The sequence below is a fragment of the Neofelis nebulosa genome, chromosome 5 (assembly GCF_028018385.1).
Source record: "Neofelis nebulosa isolate mNeoNeb1 chromosome 5, mNeoNeb1.pri, whole genome shotgun sequence".
Taxonomy (NCBI): domain Eukaryota; kingdom Metazoa; phylum Chordata; class Mammalia; order Carnivora; family Felidae; genus Neofelis; species Neofelis nebulosa.
In genome coordinates, this window is record NC_080786.1 from 18221547 (window position 1) to 18240551 (window position 19005).

A 19005-nucleotide genomic window follows, 5' to 3' on the forward strand; every position below is an offset into this window, starting at 1 on the left:
ACACATGTGCAGGTTTATGGTGATTCACATATTAACATGTTAACGTGAATATATGTTTTCTCTACCCAATTTCATTGAACACAAATAGAAACTATATTTGTTGTCAACTTCACTATAAAGCCCAGGCTCACGTTTGGTCTAGCTGGCCTTTGCATCGAAGCTAAGAAGAGCTCCTGATAACTTTTTGGTACACATTCCTGCATTTCATGCGGGATCTCATTATTTATCTGGTGTTTTAGAAACTGGTTTTTTTTTTTTTTTGAAATCTTTGTTTTCAAATCACTTGAATTTATTTCTCCTGAAAAATTATGTAATTCATTTCCATCTATGGCAGATAAAATCAACAATACAAGTTGATGACCAAGGCCCATGGTCTTTCATTTTCATATGAGAAAATGGATAGGCAAGTGGGTCTTGTTTACAATAAATCATGATTTTTCATCATTCTAGAGATGGTACAATCACACCCGTTAGAACTATTATTTTTAGACCAAATTGTGTTTTTGAGGGACAGTAGATACGGCGAAAAATATTGATTTAAATGTTCTGTCACAAACAAAGCATTAGTTGAAGTCCCAACAGAGAAGACCCAAATGGTACTCATTAGTCATTTCAACACTGCTTAAAAGAGTCTGTTTTGCAAATGCTGCTGTCTCCACAGAAGTAGGTTACCCTCTCATCAAATCTTTTACAGTATCAGGCTAGAGAATGGAAATCCCATGCTTTCCTATGTTATCAACTACTTTGTTTTGTTTTGATTTTTTGATTTTAATTTTTTATTTTGAGAGAGAGAGAGACAGAAAGCAAGTGGGAGAGGGGTAGAGAGAGAAGGAGACAGAATCCCAAGCTTGCTCCTCACTGTCAGCACAGAGCCCGATGTGGGGCTCGAACTCACAAACTAAGATCGAGACCTGAGCCGAAATCAAGTCGGATGCCTAACCGACTGAGCCACCCAGGCACCCCTATTATCAACTACTTCGTAAAATAATTGTTGTGCCCTGACACATACTATGTCTAATACCATGCCCTTTTTATAAACTATGACCCTACATGGAGTAAATCAAGTTCTCAACAGACAACAATGACACTTAATGAACTCTCTACTCCCTTACCGCCTGCTGCCCATCTCAGCTACCTCAGGAAGAGACCACAGCTTAACATGCCAGCTCCTCTCATGGTGCAACAAAATAACGAGGACCCTATGCAGTTAAGTCCCTAGTAGCGAGTACTCAGTTCTCTAGAGTCTATAATTAACAAGGCAGAACAAGAACAACTCACATTTATTGAGCATTTACTATGGGTAAGGCACTGTCCTAAGCACTTTTCTTGTACGAACTCATTTAGCCTTCATAACATTTCTTCAAGAGACATACTGGCTTTTTCCTATAGGACAAACGTACAAGTGATACTAAAACAAGCTGATGTAGATATTCTGTCCAAGCACCCAGGTTGCATGGTCAGCATGATTTTAGCCCAATCACCCACCCTTTGTACAACCCACATTCTGGAGGACCCTCAGTTCACAGCTGGATATTGACCAGGAACACTGGCATGACCCCCATCACAAGGATGGTGTAATGACTTGCAGAGCATCTTTGTTTTGGAGAGTTGGGTTTTTTTGGTTACTCTATCTCCCACACACTTCCATGGCCCTTTGCACTTCCGCTAGAGTACCAAATACAACATCCTCTAATTAATATTGGTATGTTCTGTCATCTCTACTGGGCAGTGCTAGCAGAGGGAACAAGAAGGGCTTAGTCATCCCTGTGCCCATCAGCTGGCACCCAGCTGAGTGATGTGCATATGGCGGGTGGAAAGCAATATGTCTCAGCAATCAAGAACACTGGCTCTGGGTTGCATCCCAACTCCTCTCACCACCCGGGAGATACAGGGTGAGTTTCTCTGTCCCTCTAGCCCTCTGTTTCATCAATGAGCAGAAAACACCTATGAGCGTCTCTTCCTTTGAACAGTTTGCCTATTGATGAGATATTGGCTGTGTGCTTAGGAATTTCCTGGAGACACAGTAGTCCCCAAGAATCTTCCTATGTCACAGCGTTGCTCCCATCTGAGGGACTGCCTAGTGAATTGGTTAAAGCCAGAACCCTGAGCAGAAGGAAGGTTTCCCCTTTCATAGGCTAACAAGGTGTGCTTTTGAGCTCCCTGGGGGAGGGAGAATGGTCTTCATTGAGCTGTTGCTACCCACGATTTAAATCGTAACGTGCTGTCATTGTTCCATACATGTTACTAGATAACCAGGATGTCAGAGAGTTGAAGGAAGGTTCATAAGACTGCCAGCCAAGCAGCATCTCAGTTCACAGCTGAAGAAAAATAGAACTCTGTGATGTGTGGCACAACTGGCCATCAGTAGATGGTAAATGTCACCATGGCTAGAGTTTTTCTTGGCATTATAAGTTCAAGAGTGTCAAATCTATACAAAGCTGTGTTTCACACAAAGTGGCTGCTTGTTTTCCAAAACTACTGGTCCCCAAAAAAAGACCAGAATTTGGATAGGTGTGGAAGTTATTAAGGGAAAGGCACTTAACCCCAATAAACCACTCTTGAGTTAAACCTTGATCAAAAATGTTGTTATGTTTCTTTAATAATAGATCTCTCAGGCAGCAAATGAGGGCTAAAGAAGCCTCTCCCAGCTCCGATTCCAAACCCAGAGAAATTCCAACCCAGAGAAACTCCAGGTGACTGATAAGAAATAATAATGGCCTATTTGGATTTAGATTTGACACTGTATGATGCTTCAGTTAAGTGTACATTTTTGACAGTTTTATTGAGACATAATTCACACAACAAACTTCACCACCCACTGAAAGTGTACAATTCGGTGGATTTTGGTATTTTTACAGAATTGTGCAGCGATCACCCTAATCTCATCTTAGGGCATCTCCATCACCCATCACTTGTTCCCATTAGCAATCATTCCCATCCCTGCAACACCTGCCACACACCCCCACTGCCCAGCTCGAGATAACTATTCATCCGCTTTCTATCTGTGTGATTTTTTTTTAACCTAGACATCGCCTGGCAGTCCCTTCCCTTGACTTATAATTAGAATCAAATGATAAGTGTTCCCTCAAAATCTGTCATTTTTGAGAAAATTCATTTTCTTCATGCATCACTGAGCCTTCCCTCCTTCATTCAGCCCCCGTCTCCACCACCACCTACAGAGGAGAAAATCGTTCTTCATTACACATGTGTCCAGGGCCTGCAGTGTGCCACACACTGTCTGAGTACTTGGGGTAATCGGTGAACAAGACAAAGACCCCTGGCCTCAAGGAGCTGACCTCCTAGCACAGGGAGACAGAATAAGCACCCACAAGAAAAAAAGAAGCGAACTGTGCCGCGTGGTAAGACAGGCTACCTACTGTGGGAAAAGCAAGAGTGGAGCGGGACAAGGGGATTGGGAAGGCAGTGCACAGGGACGGGGAAGATTACAGCAGGGACTGGAGTGGCCAAGGTAGGCATCCTGAGAAGTTAAGGTTTGCAAGACTTCGTGGGAGTGAAGGAGGGACCTGAGCAGGTGTCCAGGGGATCGGCATTTCGGGCAGAGGAACAATCCCAGGGCAAAGGCTTTCTGGTGGGGGCATGGACAACAGGTTCCAGGAACAACAAGGAGGTTGATGAAGCCGAGATAGGGAGGGAAGTAGGAGACCACGACAGAGAGGCAAATGGGGTAGATTATGGGCGCTACAGTGGGGTTCTGAGCACAGAGCTCGCCCGCTGACATATTCTCAAGGGACCACTCTGACTGCCATGTTGAGAGGCAATCCAAAGAAAGCAAGAGCGGAACAGGGAGGCCTCCCAGACACTATTTCAGAGGCCACTTTAGAGCAGTGGTTCTCAACCTTGGCTGCGCATCTGAACCACCCCCGGGCAGCTTTACAAAGCTGAGGCCTGAGTCACAACACTAATTGGTTTAGGATTCAGCCTGGGCACCAGGACTTTGCAAAGCCACCCAGGTGATTCGATACACGGCTCAGGTTGACCATTAGGGTTTTAGGAGTGCTAAGCAGTCTCACGGGTTCAACTTTGCAGCCGGGAAACAAAAACCCTCAACTGGCCCTGGCCACTACTGGCAAAGCTGTGCTGAGAGGGGACCAGAGAGCTCACTGCGACAGGAGGGCCAGAACTGGAACAGCAGACAGCGTGCAGACCAGGATGAGGCTGCAGGAAGCCCACCTGGACCCATCAGTCCCATTCTTCGACTGGATCCAAACACGAGCCTGAATGTGAGACCTGGGCTTTCTCCCTGCACTTGACAGAGGGCTTATTGTCACCTATCAGGGCAGAATAGAAGGATAGTGCTTGAACCTCCGGAAGTGAGTATGTGATTCACTCCACAAGCATATTTTGAGAATTACCATTACAGTGTTCCAGGCATTGTGCAAGGGGCAGCTGATAAAAAGATAAGGTCTAACCATCCTTGCCCAAGCCAAATTGCTCAAAGTGAATGCCATATAATCTTTCAAAATGTGTTATTTGTGGGAAGCCTTTAAATAAGCAGAGGGAGGACTCCTCCTCGGTTGCATATCTGAGCTGTTGGCATTTCTAATTCAGAGGGATGAATAGAACATTATTGTGTTGCATCGGCACAAGTACAGCAGGAAAAAAAGATGCCTGGAGCCGTGAGCTGAGCATGAATCAGCAATCCCATTCTATTGTTCAGAAAATAATCACAATGCTGGGAGTATGGAATTTAACAATCATGCAGACATGCCCTTCCCCCCCCCCCGCCCCCCTCCCCTTCCCCAGCAGGAAACTGACTGGCTAAAACATGGCATCTTGTTTTTGGCTTCCTGAGCTGAAAGGAATGTAAAAATCTTGGGAGAGAATTCAGGGAAAGTTGATTTATAAATATGGAAAATACAGCCCATAAGAAACACGAGATGATTTAGATGCAGCGTTGGCTTCCTCTCGGGGGGGGGGGGGGGGGGGGCACGCCAAGGGAGTGTTTATTCACTCTTATGATCAGGAAGTGAGCTGCCCTAGCTTCAGTAGCTAACAAATGCTTCTGGAGGGTGTGCTATGTGCTGATCCCTGGGTCAGCTGGTAGGGAGAGGAAGGAGAGTGGGCTCTCCCTCTTAACTTCTAATCTGGGGTCGTGGGGAGGGAGGTACAGAGATTCTGTAAAGCAGGGAGTGATTCTTAAACCCCTGCATGCACCAGGCTCATCACCTGGAGGACCTGTTAAAACAAGACTGCTGGCCCCACCCTCAGAGTTTCGGATTCAGGAAGTCTGGGGTAAAGCCTGAGCATCTACAGTCTCATGAGTTCCCAGGTGATGCTGAGGCTGCCGATCTGGGAGCCACACTTTGAGAACCTAAGGAAACAAGCACATGGGCCGAGAGAAGAGGGGGAGTGTGGGTTGAGTGCAGAAGCCCCACCCGTAAGGTGCAATTTGTTCCCACTCGTTGAATGTGTCCTCTAGTACGTAGCTGATGGGTTTTGATTAGCAGGGTGCTTTGGATAAACCACACCGGCCGTGATGTTGCCACCACTGGGAAGGGAGGTAAGAGGCACGGGTAGAGAGTTCCCTGCGGGCCTGTGAAGTCAAACAGGACATACTGCAGCAGGGGTGCGTCTGTGACTCCTAATCAACGAGCATGCATGTGAGTTCACAGCAGCAGGCAAATGGCTACAGGAGTAAGAGGGTGACAGTAGGGTGGGCTCCCACCACGGCTGTGCTCATACTCAAGCCCTTCTTTCCTGAGCAGAAATTCTCAGCAGAATCAGCCGGGAAGCCTCGTCTAGGTACACGCGCCTGGGCCCAGCCACGGAGACGGCGAGCAAGGCTTCTCAGCCGACTCTGCGGTGAATCCCCTTCTTGAGATTAAGAACCACTTCCCCTGCAGCCTCCAAGCCTGTGCATACTTCCTGTCCTTAACGCAAGCAAGAGGACAAAGCCAACCTCTTTGGAAAGCTCCTTCATGTACCAGGTCTTGTCGCCACTTTATTACTACAAGCCTTGAGTGTCTCTGATTCAAGGGCGCCCACTTCCAACGCAAGTAGCCTCCACAGACAGTAACTCTCTACCCTCAGAGCTGGGTGCCTTGGTAAGCACCTGTCACTGGTAGTGCTCTAGACAAGGCTGACTGCGCGGTCAGGAATGGAGAAGTGGGGTTGCCTGCCCACTGTCTGGGCAGCCTCCCAAGGTAGCACCTCGATTTCTCTCACATGTTCCCAAACGGTGCAGGCTGGGGGCACCCAACGTGCGATCCCTGGATAGTATAGTCAGATCACCTGGGAACTTGTTAGAAATGCAGACCCTCAGACCCACACCCAAGACTGGCTAAGTCAGAAATTTTGGGGGTGGAGCCCAGCGATCCATTTTGAGAAGCCCTCCAGGTGCTCCCCAAAGTCTGAGAACCACTAGTTTCGTTCGTATGTAGCTTCACCGACACGTGTAACTCAGAAACAGAACAGGATGGAAAAGCAGGCAGCCTGCCATCTATAGATCTATTGAGATACGCAGACAACTGTTCCAACATGTTTAACATTTCATGCCCATCTGTCAGATTTTCACCTAAGGACTTAGGACCTGGCCAGCTTCTCAGCTACCTTTGGCATCCCTCTAATTCCCAGTGAAAATGTGACTTATTTCATTGCCCTTCTTAAATGATACAAGGGCTGTGTTCTTTCACTTTTTAGAGTGACCTCCCCTCATCATAACCTCCCCTATGACAGGGGCTCGGGAAACACTAGTGTTGGTCAGATCTTATTTATTCCCAGCTCTGGCTTAAATCCTGCAAAGGCTTCACCCTAGGTCTCATTCTCTTCTTCTCTACTCCACGATAGTAAGCCAGACTGACCTGCTTAGCAGCATTAAAATGAAAGGTCAAATTACGTGGCCATGGTCTCACAAAGAGTGAGGGGTAAAAAGGGATCGTATAAACCACAGCCTTGAACTTTTCACTGATTCCTGAAACTGTTACCACCAGGGTTCCCAAACTGTACCAAGGCATCCTGGGAGTGCTAGGACAGACCTATGGTCCTACACAACGGGTAACTTGAATTTTCAAGGGAAACACAGCCACAACCATGCAAATAGTACTAATTAGGGTGGACCTAATTACTTATAAATACAATAAAACTTTCTATGTTTTGACCTGGGGTCATGATGAAAAAAATTACCAAAACACTGAAGGTGCCACGAACTGAGAAAGTTGGAAACTATGTCCTAGAGTCACTGACTCCAGGAGGAGGTGTATTCAGACTCTACCCTTTCTGGTCAGAATCATACATTTGAGCCAGCACATTTAAGGAGATGTACCTTCTACATGTAAGTTAAATATCAGGGAATAAAAAAAACGTAAGAAAAGTATAACTACTTGGAATCTCTCCGGGGCTTTTCTTTCTTACCTTCCTACCTAGATCTGCCCATTTTAATTCAATCCTTAACTAGGGTTTCTGTAGTTTTTTTTGAAATACCAACCTAAATTCTCATTCAGTGCCCCAGCCCTTCCTTTATGACTTGAGCATCATGGATTCGTTCTTACAGATTTGAACTAATAATCGCTCTTGTGCATTCCTGAAAATCCCCTTTAAAACAGATTGTTAAAGACAAAATCCAGCCGTGTGTGTCCTATACTATGTGCATGACACCTCACAAGAAACCATTGACTTTACCAATAAAGTTACCCAAAAAGACCTTCATGGAGTCGTATCAAACAAGAAGAACCCGGGGCGCCTGGGTGGCGCAGTCGGTTAAGCGTCCGACTTCAGCCAGGTCACGATCTCGCGGTCCGTGAGTTCGAGCCCCGCATCAGGCTCTGGGCCGATGGCTCGGAGCCTGGAGCCTGTTTCCGATTCTGTGTCTCCCTCTCTCTCTGCCCCTCCCCCGTTCATGCTCTGTCTCTCTCTGTCCCAAAAAAAAAAAAAAAAAAAAAAAAAAAAAAAAAACGTTGGAAAAAAAAACAAGAAGAACCCAACGAAGGGGAGAATGAAGACAATAAGTTTATGAAGTATATTTCTGTAGGAACTTTGTAATGTAGTTCCCCTCCCCCTCCATTTGGCAATTTAAGAAGTAGTCAACAGGGGCCCCTGGGTGACTCAGTCGCTTAAGCGTTGGACTTCAGCTCAAGTCATGATCTCACAGGTATCAAGCCCCACGTCGGGCTCCATGCAGACAGCTTGGAGCCTGGAGCCTGCTTCAGATTCTGTGTGTCCCTCTCTCTCTCTGCCCAACCCCCCCCACACACACACACACACACTCACTCTTTCTCAAAAACAAACATTAAAAATGTTTTTTAAAAAGTAGTAAACAGTTTATAATGGTATTTGTTAGGAGAATTTTGTTCTCATCTTCAAAGAATTCTACAGGCAAATCCATCTTCATAATACCCCCTTAGGGAAGATGGTTCTTCTTTCTTATTTGAGAGAGAGAGAGAGAGAGAGAGAGAGAGAGAGAGAGAGAGAGAATGAATATCTTAGGCAGGTTCCATGCTCAGCGCTGAGCCCAACACAGGGCTCGATCCCACACCCTGGAATCACGACCTGAGCTAAAATAAAGAGTTGGACAGATGCTCAATCGACTGAGCCACCCAGGCAGCCCTAGAAGATGGTTCTTTTTCCCTGGGTGTTAAACACATGCAGAGAGCTCACTGCAGACTCCAGAGACAGAGCGTGAGCTCTGTCTGTGTAATGCCATCCCCCTGGGGTGTAGATGCTCCCTGTGTCAAAAGCTATCCAACATGGGGGGGTGGGGGAGGGGAGAGGAAGTGGGTTCTTGTTTGATGTTGTCGTCTTATTCATCATCAAACACTTTTAAGAAATCAATAATATCGTTTGCTTCAGTCCTAATGTTTTATTTTCACATTCTCGTTTGTTGTTTTTCATGCATGTGTCTCAGTGAGTCACCTAACCACAATTACATATTCGAGCATCTGGCGGTTCTGCATGGTACCCTCATTCCTCAGGAGTTATTTAATCCCCCTGCTGTGAGGAGTTTGTTTCCAGCCCCCTCAACACACACACAGGCGTGCACACGTACTTTATTTTCCTTGGCACAGGGAAGCGACCCCACTCTCCACCAGGTGTCAGTAGAGGCAGTTTTAACGGCTTGCTTTGGCCAACAGTGTCTCTGTTGAAGTTGTTTCTCCTGCTGTGTCAGACGTTTCCTCAAACCACCCGTCTGCCTCCTCCTAAGAGACTAGCTTCCATTCTTAGAAGCGTTCGGAGAGGATGGTCTGCCAGCAGAGAAAGGTAGCTTAGAGGAAAGTGCTCTGTAACCATAGCAGGCAGTCAGGTTGATTCTCATAAAACTTTTACTGGCGGGTTTCTTCTTGGTGACTTTTCTATCACTACATTATGTGGTTACAAATTGTTCCAAGTTCCATTCAGGGGGACAATAAAGTAAATACAGCAGATGGTTTGAGATTCACAGGGGGCTTTTCTGTTTGTTTTAAAGCCCAGTCTGACCCCAAGAACCCCACTCCTATCACTGCCAACCCAGACCTCAAAGCAGAAACAGGATTTTACTCAGGCTGTGGCCCCAGAACCTAGCCACAAGGAGGGAAGAATATTACCATGCGTCACATTCCATTGTGAGGTGGATGACCTTGTCCCCACACTGAGAACATTGACTCTTGACTTTGAACATCCCCTGTGTCCTTCTGTGGGTAAGTGGCAGGGCCCACATGCTTTCCATGCATGGGGACTTTGAGAGAGAAGGAGAAAGAGAGTAGAAGAGGAAGAGAGGGGGACAAGGATTTGGCAAGGACATAGGTTAAAATGAAGAGCAGAAATGAGCCTCACAACGATTACTGGATTTGAATGAAAAGGGGTCGGTGGGGTGGAAACAAAGGCTAATTATTTTACCAAGAACAACAACAAAATCAGCCACAGCAAATCAAGCTCAGTCACAGATCCTGGTTGTATTGTCTCACTCCCCAAAGGCAAAACAGGGCTACTGCTGAAAGCCTCAAGCGGAAGTTAGAGCTTTAGCCATTCAACAGTCATTTGCTGATGTCTCCTGTGTGGAGCCCTAGTGGCCCACCATATCCAGCAGAGGAATCTGACCCTGCCTTCTGCACCTAGAGGTGATCCACTCAGACGAACATCTGGGCTAGAGCACAAGGGTGAGCTTCTGTTTTTCCACATCTTTATCACAGCCTTGTGTTCCTTTTTAACTAGCCCCATTCCCGGTCTAACAGTGCTGGCTTTTTAAATTATTTCCTCTTACTGATTTTTTATTTATTTATTTTTTTAACATAACACTACCCAATAGGGTTAGCTTTACCAAGTGGAAAAAGTGGATCACAGCATGGTATGATTTGAATACACCTTGCCTCTGTTCTCTTCTATTTCAGTTTTTATTATTATAATCATAAATTTGACCATTATATATTCACTTCATTGGATACTAAGATTTACTATTAAAATGCAAAGACCTCAAGACAGTTAGGAAGTTATAGAACTAGGGACAAATTCACCTGGGTACCCAACCTTCATTGTTCTCCATAACGAATTTAAATGTATGTGAAAGGTAACCTTGAGAGGGAAAAAAAAAAAATCCCCAAAACTAAAATTAAGTCTGCAAAGAGGAGAATGGCAGGTAGGAGAGAGGAGAAATTTCACCTCCATTTTATCTTGGTGATGATGGGGTCTAGGGAGGTGGACTTCTGTGTTATTAGGAGTCTTTTTACCACCTCACAGTATCTCAAAGTAAACGCCAGATAATAGGTCCAATTTCCCACGTCTTAGAGTTGACTGGGCCTGGCCAGGAGATGAGAAGACCATAAGAATGGTGACTACAATAATGACAAAGCCTACCAATACCTTATGCTGATGTCTTACTTTTAAATCTACAAAGCATTTTCAAATCCCCTCGGTCCTCATCATAACCCTGAAGGGTAGGAATTATGACAGCATTTTACAAATGAGACTCAGAGAGGTGAGGCGCCTATCTGAGATGGCCTACTGAGTTGAGACTCTGAACCATCTAGAATGATGCCAGGTCCTGGAGTCCTTCCTCTATACCTGGTCTTGAAGTTGTTCTTAAAAATGTTTCCCAAATGTCAGAGTCCAAGTTTTGATGGAAATGGGCCCTTGCCCACGAGGGGAAGGAGACAGAAGGGGAAACTCCAGGAGAGAGAGGATGTTCGAAGTGGGGGGTACAAGGCACCTGATGGAGATCCACAACCTCACTGCCCTCCTTGCACGAGGTGCGGCCCACTTTCAAGGGCAGCCATTTGCCCTCACCCGGATGTGTTTCCAGATGCCAGAGACAGAGTAGTGGTAAGGCCAAAGTGCAGACAGAACCCCTAGCTCCATCCCATAAACTCCAGCAGTGCACAATGCCCCACAATACCAACTAAACTTAGTCAAAACAGCTTCTTGCTATGTAAACACAACTTTAAGGCACATCCCCAAGCATTGCCCTCCGCTCTTATTGCCATGACCTCTAAAACCCTTTTATTTAGGAAGAGTAGATTATCTATGTCGGTTGGATGCCAGGTAAGAGGGTGGGTCTGTCCTCCTTTGAGAGCCTTCTTGATGTTAATGGTCTCAGCTTAAGAGCCTATGGCAACCTAACACTTGGACATCTGATCTTTTAAACTGAATCAAGAGATTTGCTTATGAAGGTTAGCCCCAACCCACCCCGGCCCACCCCCCCACCCCCCCCCCCCCCCCAGTGCACTCATGGCTTCCTCGGGCTGCCCATGAAGTACCTATTCAAGTGTTAGCACATAAGCCCTGTGTATCTTACAGTTCTGATGCATCAGGATGCAGGATACTCTGGTACCCTTGATGTAAAGACATGAGGGGGATATGGCATTTCGTGTTAATTTATGTACAGGCTGTATAAGCAATGACTCACTGGGTCCATATGGGAAGATTTTTCAAGGGGCGATTTTTACAGTTGTCCCTTCAATGTTGTAGTTTCTAGTAGGGGAAAGGAAACACAAGAGGACAAAGAGGTGTGCGATCTGGGGAAATGCACTGGAGTTTTACAAGGTCGAAGTAGGGGTGTTCTCTCTGACCCTACTCTAGCTTGAACACTAAGACAGGAAAATAGCAATGATCCCGCACAAAGAGGTGCCACCAAAGGGGTTAGCCTCCTGAGGATTCGTCCTCCACACTGCAGCAGAGTTCTCGCTCTTAAATTGGGTGGGTCCTCTTCTTAAAGACCTTCCCTAGCTTCCTATTTCCCGTAGGATAAAGTCTGAAGTCCACGGCAAACCTTTCAAGACCCTTCACCATGTGGCCCCAAACTACATTCGCAGCTTCATTCTTGGCCATGTTCTTTCTTCTCCCATCCCAAATCACGTACCCTGTCACAAGATGCTATACCTTTTGTTCTTTTGTTGTTCATGAGCCATACTGTTTTTATTCTCCAGCTGGAAAATATCCTGACTCATTTTTCGAAGTCAAGCTCAAATATCACCGTGGGTCCTCCTCATACAGATAAAATTAATCACACTCTCCTCAGTGCCTCAAAAGAGATCTCTTATCCCTCCAGTCAATTCTTCTGCCCAGAAGGTACAAGTTGTTCATCACCTAAGCCCCCTAGGGGCAGACAACATGCATAATTCATCTCAAATGATCCAGAGTTGCAATGGTGGCTTGATGTCTTAACTAGAGTGGCCCCAGACCTTGCATTGGAGGATTCTTCTTTAGCCTCCCGCCTTGCTTCTCCAAAACTTACCTTCCTTCTACCCACAAAGGGATCTACTGCTTGTAGGTCCTGTTCTTTTTTGCCACTGACCAAAAATAGCTTGCACATCCCTTTTTCATTTTTTTCAATAGATTGTATCTATATCAATTTGTGGTTTTTTCCATCAGCTTTTGCATTTTAACAGTGATCAGAACCTGCAGCCAAAGCTTAATATGGCACCCACAGATTTAGTGTGTGTGTGTGTGTGTGGGGGGGGGGGTGGGAGGGTGTCTGTGAATCCCCTTCTACCCATCTTTCAAGGGGAGAGGCCTGTAACTTCCATTATATTCTTTGAGGAGACTGGACCGCCCCCCCCCCCGCCCCCCGAAACAGTTGAGATCCACTGAGGTAAAGGCATAAAGCGTTAGAGAAGAATTTTAAGGGGAAGCATGGAGCAGGGCTTTAACATGTCCCCAGAACCATATCACACACCTGGCACCTGCTTTCTTGCAGGATAAAGACGCTGGTCTTCTCAGGAGAGGCTTAATCTATCCTGAGAACAAAATGCAGCCCAAGGTCTGGAGAAGGTACACTGCTTGGAAATGTGCATCTTCTTCCACCTAAGGTCACCCACAGCATCTCTCCAGCCATCCTGTCCACTGACACACTTAACTCCACATGACAGCTCCTCAGATGTTCGAAGACCTTTATCTAACCTTCATGTGACTGCTCCCTTTTCTAGGTTCCCTTCAACAGTTCCTTAACGTGATTTCCATCAACCTGGACATTCTACATGAGTCTTTCTCTTAAAATGTAGCAGTCCAAACATGGCCTGGCGTGTCCTATAGGCCATGCTTCCATCCATGCACCCAAGATGGTCTTTGAGTTCACGGTGGGATGCATAGAGCCCAATATCTCCCAGAGTCCCTAGACCTACTTCCTACATGTTTGTCCTAATTCCTTTTACTTTCCAGTTTCTGAGAACTCAATACATTTCTCCATCATTTGTATTTTTTTTAAATATAAATGTATTTTTCAGTGCTTTGGAGGTGAATGCCCACTTTTCCATTCTTCCATGGGGAATAGGTTTTCCCTAAGGGACATGGCATTGGACTGAGAATAAGTGGGCAGAAAAAGGCACGGCCCTGAGTGATTTTCCACACTGCCTCTTGGCACACCACACATCTGACTTATATATTTAGCTGCTCCTGGCCAGTGGGCTCCACCTTCCCAGCCAGCTTGTTAAATGGATTGTAAAGCCCTTGAGAGCCAAGAGCCTTCTAGTCTTAACCTATTTGTATCCCTAGTGTTTGCTCATATCACATTCATCACAGTGTCTTATTATTTCTGCTTCCTTAATGTCACTTGAGTCCCTCATCCTCTGCTGCCACCCCCCTAGTTCTGGCCACCTTCATCTCTCCCCTCCACCTGCCATAGCCCTCTGACTGGTCTGCTTTGACTCAGTAGCTGTGAAGCTTTAAAAACTCAAGTTGGCTAGGGGCGCCTGGGTGGCTCAGTCAGTTAAGCAGCTGACTCTTGGTTTTGGCTCAAGTCATGATCTCACGGTTCACGGGTTTGAGCTCCACATCAGGCTCTGTGCCATCAGCACAATCTAAGGAAATCTACGGTATAGGTCCCATGCGAGTGTGCTTTCTCTCGCTCAAAAATAAATATTTAAGAAAAACCCAAGCTGGATAGTAACACTCCCCCACTTAAACCTGCGTAATTTAAAAGAGTTACCCAAAGTAGTCCCTGTGCCTCAAGCACAAGCATGAAAACAAAGCATTAAATCATGACCTAAGGTGAGACCTCTTAAAAACAAGACCCTTTAGGTCCAGAGTCCCCTCCATTAAGCCTTCCAGATAGCCCCAGGTAGAAGTGACCTCTGCTTCCTTTGTGTCCCAGTCAGCTCTGAAGAGACACTTAAGGGGAAACCCGCATCCACTTTTGCATTATTCTCTCCCTGTTGGATAAGAAACCCCTTATGGAGAGGCCAAGGTGTTGTCTTTGGGCAAAGCCTGGGGGACTGCCTGAGCAGAGTAGGCCCTCAATCAAGGCTTCTGGACTGACCAACCGAACAAATGAATGATTCACGTAAAAGGAATGTTCTTCATTCAAGTAGCACTCGCCTAGGTGTGTCTAAACTGAATGTCCTTCTCCCCTCTGTTGGTGTGAGAGGACCTTCAACTTTGAGACCCTCAGGACACAAACCCTCACAGTCTAACTGAAGACTCTTCCCTCCCCTGTGAGTGGTGGGACTTGTTTAATGAATGATACAGACTGTGACTCAGCCCCTCCTGGACAGAGAGCAGCTTGCCAGTCCTTCATTAGCTACGCCTTCTCCCACACAGCACCACCTGACCTTCCTCCTCACTCACCTGCTCATAACACTCCTCACCAAGTTTGTTTTCCTTCCTGACAACAACAACAAAAAAAACAAAACAAACAAAAAACCCGCAGCTTTCTTTATTCTTAAGCTCTTTGGACTTCATTTTTTCCTTTGACCCCATGACCAGCTGGTGAGCCCCAGGCTCTCGGAGACCTTCCGTGTGTCCACTCAAGTACAGGGCACTCCGCTGACCCCACGCTATAGCATAGGACTGCCAGGAAAGGAGGCCCCAGACACCCGTCTACTCTAGAGGGTTCTTAGACTTTCCTGCAATTACATTGTAAGACTCTAGAGGTCACTGAAGGAAAATAGCACTAAACATCACCATATGCCGAAGTACTATAGTAATAGTAACTCTAGCATACCATTCACGCTATAGTAATGGCAATCGTATAGTAATGGTAATACTAAAGGAAAACAGTACTAAGTATGAAAATTAGTACTAACTTTTGTGCTGACAATATTTACAAAGCCTTAATAAGATTTTTTTCTGGTTCATACTTTCTACTTCACACACAATACACCTTTCTGTAGTTCGTATGCCTATTCAATTAGAATTTTGAAAACAAAGATTTTTTTTAATTTAAATTTTATTTAGTTAACATACAGCGCAATATTGGTTCCAGGAGAATTCAGTGATTCATCACTCACATACAACACTCAGTGTTCATCACAAGTGCCCTCCTTAGTACCCATCACCCATCTAGCCCATCCCCACACCCACTTCCCCTCCATCAACCCTCAGTTTGTTTTCTATCATTAAGAGTCTCTTGTGGTTTATTTCTGTTTTCCCCTCCCATGTGTTTATCTGTTTTGTTTCTTAAATTCCACATAGGAGGTGAAATCATGGTATTTGTCTTTCTCTGATTTATTTTGCTTAGCATAATTCATTCTACCTCCATCCACATCGGTGCAAATGGCAAGATTTCATTCTTTTTGGGTGCTGAGTTTGATACATTCTATATAGATTTTGGATACCCTTTATCAGGTATGTCACTTGCAAATATCTTCTCCCATTCCATGAGTTGCCTTTTAGTTTTGTTAATTGTTTCCTCTGCTGTGCAGAAGCTTTTGATCTTGATGAAATCCCAACAGTTCATGTTTGCTTTTGTTTCCCTTGCGTTCTGCAATGCATCTAGTAAGAAGTTGCTATGGCTGAAGTCAAAGAAGTTGCTGCCTGTATTCTCCTCTAGGATTTTGATGGTTTCTGGTCTCACATTTAGGTCTTTCAACCATTCTCAATCTATTCTTATGTATGGTATAAGAAAGCAGTCTAGTTTCATTCTTATACATATTGCCATCCAATTTTCCCAACACCAACACTTGTTAAAGTGACTGTCTTTTTCCATTGGATATTCTTTCCTGCTTTGCAAAGATTAGTTGACCATATAGTTGTGAAAATAAAGATATTTTTAAGTGATGGTATAGCAAGAACATGACTGAGATTTTATAGTTTCATCTTTGAGATCATACAAAGGACACAAAACTATTTTCACACATTTGTGTTAATGTTATATTTTAATGTCAGTGTTATCAGTCCAGACTCTTGGTTGCAAGTGACAGAAACCGGACTTGAACCAGCTTATGTAAACACAGGGACAGTTTTGCTCAGGAAGGACTGAGGAACCAAACCCTTGAAGGGGCAGGAGGGACACAGCTTGGTCTCAGGGAGAACTGGAAGCAGGGATTGGAGGCCACTGCACAAATGTGAGATTAATGCTTCTCACTTTGAGAAGCAAAGATCTGGACTAAAGATGCTAGTACATCTTCGCCACTCTTGGGAAAAGCAGCAAGTCAGTGTGCTGGTAGTGTTCTTGAAACTTGAGATGGAAAAAGAGACGTGATCTTGAATAAAATATGTTCAATACATATTTATGGAAGGAACCCTGAGATTAAGAATGAAACATCTTGTAAATTGACACATGTCACAGAGTCCACGGCTGCTTCAAGTTCCCTAGGTGTGAGTTGAGAGAAACAAATTGCCTCAAGCTAATTAATGCACATGATATTGTTTGAAACAAAAACCTTACGGAAGATACAGGTTATAACCTGGGGTATTCTTTCTTGTCTTTTTCTTTGTAGGAGGTGTCAGTGAAAAAAAAGGTCCAGAATGATTACTAACCTATGACTCCCAACAGTATGACAGGTATCTCTTTTTTAAAATTCTCTTTGCATGTCTCCATTTTTGTTCCACCTGAAGAGAAATACAGGGTTTCTAGAAGACCAACGTAAGAGTCTTCACAACATTATTTTCCAAACCATCAACTAAGACTAAATGCAGATATATCCTAGGAATACATCCCTACCAGTGAGTTTTGCTCATCTTCAGAAGCTATGAGACGCAGAAACCTATCGTGAAGAAATGATAATTCACAGTGAAAGGCTTGGTTTTAGCCGTCCTAAGATAACCCTTGCACGTGAGACACATTGACTCTTTATATTCATTCAGGTCAATATAAGAAATGGCTCTACATACTTCTCCAAAATGGGCTGTTTATTCCAGTTAGCAGTACAGTTGGGATGGAATATGATTAGATCGCATCAGGTGAGTGAGGTAGAAACTCTTGCAAGGGACACAGGAGGCAGAATGACCCCCAAGGAACATAAGGTGGCAACAGTGTGAATTCTTTGTGCAACACACAGAGCAGGGGTTGCAAACTCAAAGGCCCCAGGGGCCAGGCAGAGGACACCAACGTGGGAACAGGTTGGGTGTAAGAGAAAACAACAAACAAAACTGGAGTACTCAGGTTCTCTGAAGAGAAGCCATTCTTCCACTCTAGGTGATCACGGACATACAGTAGGGAAGAAGCCCAGAATGCCCAAAGACTTCAACTTTTCAAAAGAAGTTGGAAATCCAGATTTTAAATGAAGTATTGCCACTCATAAATATTAACAATTAACTTAATAGAGTACCAAAGACTCCCGGGCCAGTCAAAATATGTCTGCTGACTGGAATCAACCCCATGGGCTACCAGTTTATAATCTCTGCTGTCTACCTTCCAGCCTAGCACCAAGCCCACACGTGTTCTTGTGGTTACCACGACAGCAGGGCAGATACTCCTAGACCTCTGGGAGTCATGGGTACAGCTTGACCTTTGATAGTCCATTCATGTCACCTCCCTAGTGACAAACTAAACATACAGGACAAGTACTCCAAGAAGCCATTCCCCAGTAGACCTGAGAAACTGAAGCGACTTAAAGTTGCCAGTCAGCCTTCTGTAAGTTTGGGGACCTCCTAATGACCATAACACTGCCTCCCTCAGCATCACTGCCCTCCCTTTATACCCACCTACCCTGGAGCTCCTGGGGCAGCAAAAAGATGGAGTGCCTGAACAGACCAGAACGATTCACACCAGTAAGAAGTGAGGGCCTCAGAACCACATCTCACCATTTCCTATTTTTTTTTTTTTTTTTTTTTTTGCTCACTAACAGTCATCAGAACATATCCACTCCATTTTTATTCCACTTCCAACAAGGCAAAATTCTTCCCCACTTAAATTGCACCTGTTCTGTGTCATAAACTCGGTCATTCAGTGGAAAATTGGCACACATCAACCTTAGCGATCTCCTTTGTGTTTACCTATGTGTGGGAATTTCAACTGGAAGGAATGAAGTATAAATCTTTGCAGGCACAGGCATGTGTGAACACGTAGATATCAAGCAACAGGTAGCCACACTGCAAAGCCTAGGGAAAGTGTCCCCCTCTGATACAGGATAGTGCAAGATCAAGTGTGACATGAGTGGCTCTATACTCCATAACTTGCCCACTAGAAAAATACTCCAAAGATAGTCTCAAAGATAGTCTCATGTAACCTTTTGAGACATGAAAATGGCAAAACTTGGTAGAAAAGTGGGTAATTTAGTGGATGTCCATTGCTACGAGGTTGGTTCCAGATAGAGTCCAGAAGTGGCCATCCATCCCAGGTTTCTATGGAGCAGGGCTAGCATTTTTTTTTTTTTTTTTTTTTAAAGAGCCAGATGGTCAATATCTCTGGCATTGCAGACTACT

General features: G+C 45.0%; 1 protein-coding gene across 13 annotated transcripts in view; it reads left to right on the plus strand.

Moving 5' to 3' along the window:
- THRB (thyroid hormone receptor beta) overlaps positions 1-19005 on the plus strand; it is a 390903-nt gene that overhangs the window by 262144 nt on the left and 109754 nt on the right. For 11 of the 13 annotated variants that reach the window (XM_058729739.1, XM_058729736.1, XM_058729734.1 and 8 more), the window contains one exon: positions 17079-17142. The exons of the other annotated variants lie outside the window; for them this stretch is intronic. In XM_058729739.1, coding sequence (XP_058585722.1) covers positions 17121-17142 — 22 coding nt within the window. In that variant the 5' untranslated portion in view covers positions 17079-17120. The remainder of the gene's footprint in view (positions 1-17078; positions 17143-19005) is intronic. 13 annotated transcript variants of the gene reach the window in all.